Source organism: Quercus suber, unplaced genomic scaffold (assembly GCF_002906115.3).
Source record: "Quercus suber isolate HL8 unplaced genomic scaffold, Cork oak 2.0 scaffold_13, whole genome shotgun sequence".
Lineage (NCBI taxonomy): Eukaryota > Viridiplantae > Streptophyta > Magnoliopsida > Fagales > Fagaceae > Quercus > Quercus suber.
This window is the reverse complement of record NW_027069478.1, coordinates 1882674-1889131: the sequence shown is the minus strand read 5'-3', so window position 1 is coordinate 1889131 and position 6458 is coordinate 1882674. Positions and strand designations below refer to the sequence as shown.

General features: G+C 32.2%; 1 protein-coding gene across 1 annotated transcript; it reads right to left on the bottom strand.

Moving 5' to 3' along the window:
- Nucleotides 1–2323: 2323 nt before the first annotated feature.
- Nucleotides 2324–4768, bottom strand: LOC111994052 (transcription factor MYB13). Its single transcript, XM_024025912.1, has 3 exons — nt 4636–4768; nt 3393–3522; nt 2324–2861 (listed from the first exon to the last, which is right to left on the bottom strand). Exons 1-3 carry the CDS (start codon nt 4766–4768, stop codon nt 2324–2326), a joined length of 801 nt encoding a protein of 266 aa, XP_023881680.1.
- Nucleotides 4769–6458: the final 1690 nt, after the last annotated feature.

Here is a 6458-nt window from a genome sequence, read left to right as displayed (position 1 = left end):
TCAATTCTTTTATTTCATGCTCCTAATACATGCAAAACAAAGAGGACATAAAAAATAATAATAATACAAAAAAAAAAATGATGATTTTGCCTTTTGAATAACCTTCAATTTTTCAATAAGAAAAAAAATTAGCCGATAAATAAAAAAAAAAAAAAAAAAAAAAAAAAAACACACACACACACACAAATTAGAAATGAAAACTTAAAATGGAAAAATCCATTCACATATATTTTAACAAAGCGCGTGAAGTTATTGTGCGCTTTATTAGTCAATTTTGAATATGCTATTGAATTTGACATTTCTTTCTTATTTGAGTATTGCTCTTACTTTTCTAGTCCACAAATGTGGGTTAATAATAATAATAATAATAGGTTCTGTTTTATTTTGGAGTCAAGATTAATGTTTGCTAATGCATGGTTGAGTAAAGAACTATACATTTGTTACTGGATGATTTGGTCTTAGATCGTTGATTTGGTGCAATGGAAATCAAAATGTCAGTCTCCCCTCCCTGCAGTAAGAATCTCATAGAAAAAGGTTTCTTACTCTTTTGGAAACGCAAAAATATAATCAAAATGTTACTGTCTACTTAATTTTTAATTGTAAAATCTGAAAATGTTTATATCTGCAGTAATCATTAAGATGTTATAATTCTAGATATTAATTTATGATTAAAAGAATACGTCAACTTGCTCATCATTAGGCCACTGGTGTAGCCCTACAATGGCCATGATAAGTTACTACTTCCTTGCTTTTGTTAAGGTTGGACATAGGCCCAAGTTAGGCCATTACGCTGAAGCACATTTTTTTTCTTCTAACATTACTTGTTTAGTTAATTTTTTTTACCCTTTGATTGAAATGCTCAGGCGTTCTATTTGGTAGAGAATATCTGACCAAAGTTTGAGAGGACCGGTCAATTAGACTTTTGTTATTTATTTATAGCAAAAATACCAATTTGATCTATACATTTTGATAGCAGTCAATTTGGTCTCTATTATTTTATACTTGTAGTCAATTCAATTCTTACTATTAATTCACTAGGGACATGAATTAATGGTAATGACCAAATTAACTATAGTAGTTTCAAATTGTTATGAAACAACGTTCTAGGGTTGGCTCTTTAGCTTCAAACCGTTTTGATTAAGGTGCTTAGGGGCGTAGGGAGAAATGGTTCGAGCAGCATGGTTAGTAGCATATTATAATTATCTCTAAAAAAAAGGGTCGGTGATAATTAGATTAAGATTTTCTCTCATAGCACACAGAAATAACTCTCTAAAATATCTTCTGAATCGTGCTATAATATGACCTTTTATACACTTGCATGTAGGGAACAAAAAACCAAGACAACATTGACTTAAACAAAACATGTCAAATTTAGCTTTCCTATTTTTTGATCGATCAAGCCATATCAAGAATTTGCTTTTGATTGATTGAGCTATGATTAAAATTTAAAAGGTTGTTGAAGACGCTTGTTTGATCAATGACCATCAGTGTAGTCAAAATTTTTAAATTCTATCTTCTTTGACATACATTTTGAACATACAACTTGACTACCTTCACCCATTCATTTCTTCTTGCTCCTAAAACCATCACCGTCACCACTACCACCTTCACTACCTTCACCACGACCATCACTAATTCTATCACTGCCACCACTACTATTTTTTTTTTTCAAGGAAAATGTTTTCCACCGAAACAAAGAAACAAAAGAAAGCATTTGAGGGAATATAATTATCAAATATTGTCAATAGAAATACAAAAATTAATTTGAAATTACATGGGAAAATGGAATTGGATTGGAAATCTCCAGCATTTCACCTCCCCTAGTGTGGATTGTATCATTTGTTTGCATCATGTTCTTAAGCAAATAACATCATCAATTATAACATAATGTAGATTTTCTCTTTATTAATGTAGGAATCTATTTTCTTAACACTGAACTCCCCTCTATGAAATGATTACCTCATGAAACTCCCACCTTTTCTCATTCAATTAATCTAATTATTAACATTAAAAAGAAAAACCTAACTAGTATATTGATAAATATTTCATTTATTCATTTATGGTGTGTTTGGATACTGTTTATTTTGCTGAAAACTGAAAACACTGTAGCAAAATAATTTTTAAATATGTGAATAGTACCAAGGGACCTATTTTTAATGAAAATTTTGTTGAAAAAAGAGGTTTGTGAGTCTCGTGAACCGTGCATAGAACCCACTGGAAAGCATTGAAAAGCATTTCTCAATGAAAAAAAGTGTGAAACGCAAAATACAGACGTGAAACTCAGTATCTAGACGGATACTTAATATGAAAATGCACCAACACACTAGTTCACCAAATATGGATCTTCATTAATTCTCTGGTAGTTCTCGACTTCTTGCATTGCCTCGTAGATGGAATCTATGCCTTCATTGTAGCATGATTGAGATGCACTAAATCCTCCATCTGCCAAGGATTCTGGATAGTTATTCTGGCTGTAGGTATTGTCCAATATAAAGGGTTCAGTCCAAAAGTCACTAAAGGATTGTTCAAGTGTTTCCAATGTAGCGAGACTATCTTCTGTAGTCCAATTTATGCCAGATAAAGGTGCATTATCAAAGCTCAAGTATGAGAAATCACTAGAAGATGTTTCTAGGGGTAATTGGGAGCTCTCCTGAATTTGGTAAGAGGGAGAATTGCTTACAGAACTGTCTGTTTCTGTTTTCCTTGCTATATCAGCGTCATGTTGGTAAGCTTCATTAGATAGCATTTTCATCTTTAATGTTGTAGGATTTTTCTTGGTGCGCTTCTTCAGGTGGGCATGCCAATGGTTTTTTATATCATTGTCTGATCTCCCTGGCAAGCTTGCTGCAATCATAGACCATCTACAAAGAAAAATACATGGGGTTTATATAGAGGTTTTTGTTTTTTGTTTCTTCTTTTCGATGAATGAGAAGATTGTATTGCATCAACTGTCTAGAGTAAAAAGTTCAAGTAATAGCACCTATTAGCAGAACTGGATCACCAGCATATACACCAAATCTAACTCAATTTCAAAAGTTTATATGTAGTTACATTACAATATATTTATATTTACATATTTAAGCTCATTGAAAAATTCATTTTGAATCATTTCAAAGAAAAACTTACTAATTATGGTGACATATATTGGTTACTTACAGACGCATTTAATGCAGACATAAGATGCTTATGAGTATTCACCATGCCAACATGTTCACGCCGAATTCTTCAAAATGACTTGCATGCGTGAAGTAGGTTATGCTCATAAATATTTGTTATCAAGTATGTAAACATGCAAACAAGAAAAAGCGCATGGAAAGAAGGGGAGATTTTGTAAATAAAGTTATGTTCATCCAAATTCTTGTTGAAGAATTTCGAAGTTTTTAAGTCCTTACTTATTTCCTAGTTCTTCATGCAATTTGATGATCATAAGCTCTTCTTCTTCTGTGTAGTTTCCTCGTTTTACATTTGGTTGGAGGTAGTTCATCCATCGCAGTCTGCAACTCTTCCCACACCTTGATAAACCTATAATCAATGTATAACAAAAGAGGTTGATTAACATGAAGTACTGCACTGCCACATGATTCCAATTTTTTTAATTTTATTTTATTTTTAATTTGGATTTTCCCAGGAAAGAAAAGTATGACAGAAAATGGAGACAGTCATGATAGTCAATAAAGGCAAATCATGCATAAAAATGAACAATAAAAGTAAGGGTTTGTTTGGTTGGAGAAATGGAAAAGTTGGAGGATAGAAAATGGTGAGAGAATGGAAAAGTGGGAGGAGAGTAAAGATTTTATTTTCTCGCCTATTTATTTGGTTGAAAGTGGAAAGGTGGAGGGATGAAAAAAAATGAGTTTGAATAAATTTATTCATATACCCTTGTTAAAGAATGACGCTCAATTAAAACAAAAAATGACAAATAACCACAAAAAAGAAAAATCACCCAAATTTATTAAAAAAAATTAAAATCATGTACCCAAAAAAAATCACGTTTAGTTAAATAAAGAAAAAAAAAAAAAAAAAGGCAATGTTGTCCAGAGGAAAAAAAATGCAAAAAAAAAAAATGCAAAAAAAAAAAAGAGGCAACAAGGCACCGTTACTACTAGAGAGAAGGAAAAAATAAAATAAAATAAAATAAAGGTAACTTGAAAAAGCCCATGTGCACATGAATATGAGCATTTTTGTCAATTAAGAAAAAATTCATTTACACTCAGTTTTCTCTTCATTTTTGAGAGAAAACTTTTTGGTGGGTCTAGGGAGAAAACATCTGGACTCCACTATTTATTTTCCTTCTTCTTCATCCAACCAAACATATTCTAAAAAAGTTTTTCTTCTTATTTTCTCTCCAAAATTTTCCATTCACCTTATTTCATCTCCAAACAAACATACTCTAATGGAAAAAGTTGTCATTAAAATTAGAACTAAAAGTGCTTAAACAACGTTTTCAATTTTTAGTATAATTTGAGAGAAGCCGAGGAATTAGATAGCCTTAATTATCTTGACATTTCATGAGGCAGTTAACATGGTTAATGACTAATGATACATTTCTCTTTTTCTTATATATATTAAAAAAAAAAAAATACAAATATCCTTCTTGGATTGATTTCTATCAGCTGCAAAGAGTTTCTTAATTACCTGCAAATTTGGGAAGTTCCTGCCAGTTCCAGTGGCCAAATCTCTGAATATAAGACCTTAGTTTATTATCTTCTTCTACACTCCATGCACCTTTCTTTAGTCCATTTTTATCATAGAAGGGAGCTCTCACCATCTCTCTCTAATTAAAAATTTAGGTCAAGTGATTCCCTAGCTCTAAGTAGCATATTTATACAAAAAATTTGAGTTGAAAAATGTTCAATAATTACAGCCTTGAAGATGGACCTAGCTATCATATGTTTCGCCAAGATAATAATAATAAATAATAATATAAAAAAGGAAAGAAAAGAAAAAGTAGGCCCCCAAAATGAAGTTGCAACGAAACAACTTCATTTTGGGCGCCTACTTTAAGTAATGATTCCATGAATGAACCACTCTTTAGAGCGTGTTACATGCTGCAGCATAAGCAGTGATTGTCATTGTTGTATGGATACAGCTGAAAACTGAAAACTGAAACTGAAAACTGAAAAATATTATAGCAAAATAATTTTTAAATGTGTGAATAGTACCATGAGACCCATTTTTAATGAAAAAGTTGTTAAAAAGTGAAAATTGTGGGTCCGTAAACAGTAAAAATTGGTGAAAAAGTCACATTTTGAGGCTACTGTTCAATAAACAGTAGCCAAAACAGTATTGCTACAGTAACACTGTCTCTCAAAAGCTGGGGACGCGTGAAAAAAAAAAAGAAAAAAAAAAAGAAAAAAGAAAAGGGCTGAAAACGTGCAACAAACGCCCCAAACGGTCTCTAACAAGCACATGTCGATAACATAGCTAGCGACAGCAAAGTATTGAGTTGAAATTGTGGTCAAACGTAAGATGAGATCTTAATTAAGTCAATTTCCAACATTTTCAATTACTCTAATGTGTCGCATGGATTCTCAAAAAAAAAAAAAAAGTGTCGCATGCTTCACTGTTCACAGTGGCAACTCTACATTATAGAAAGAGTGTTCAGACTTCACTGTTCACAAGGACATTCTGACTTGACAAATTTTTTACTTGCAAAAGAAAAAGAAAAAAGAAATACATATAAACACACAACTAACTAATCTTGTCTACGCTTAAAATAAAATGAATACCATAATTAATGTGGAGGTCTGGCCCCAAAAGCCCAAGGTTGTTGGGAACAAACCACCACAATTGTCTGGATCAAGGAATACTAGCCCATTCCCGAGCTGCAAACCCACTCTTTGGATGGTCTCGACCTATCTCGACCCACTTAACCGAGTCTAGATAGGCCTGGCTAAACATTTAGACTGCGTATCCCATGATATGCCGTGAACAAAAAATAATGTCTTGGGGGAATCTGCCTGCCAAGCAGCAATTGTCATTGGATGTGAGTTCCTAGGAGGTCATATCAGCAGTAAAGGTGGCAAAATCAACCGAAACTCATTTGTCCACCCAAACCCACATACTTAAATAAGACCAAAACCCACCTAATTATTAATTGAGTTAAATGGGTATTAACCCAATTAATATTAATGTTTATTGGGTTTTAACTGAGTTCCCAATTAAACACAATTAATTATGACTCAAGTATCATTTCTACAAATCACCAAACTCTAAAATACCCCAAAACCATTAAAAAGACCAAAATACTTATGAAACTTAGAAAATGACCAAAATACCCCTTAAACCTAAAAAATGACATAAATACCCCTAAAGCATGAAAATTACCAAAATACCCCCTAAACCTAAAGAAAATGACATAAATACCTCTCGAAACCTAAAATTTACCAAAATACCTCCTAAATTTAAAAAATGACCAAAATACCCCTTAAACCTAAAAAATGAATAAAATACCCTCA

Coding starts and splice junctions, on each gene's coding strand:
- LOC111994052 (XM_024025912.1), bottom strand. CDS start 4,768: ATGGTGAGAGCTCCCTTCTATGATAAAAATGGACTAAAGAAAGGTGCA. Junction 3,523..4,635: donor GGAACTTCCCAAATTTGCAG/GTAATTAAGAAA, acceptor CATTGATTATAG/GTTTATCAAGGTGTGGGAAG. Junction 2,862..3,392: donor CATGAAGAACTAGGAAATAA/GTAAGGACTTAA, acceptor TTTTCTTTGTAG/ATGGTCTATGATTGCAGCAA.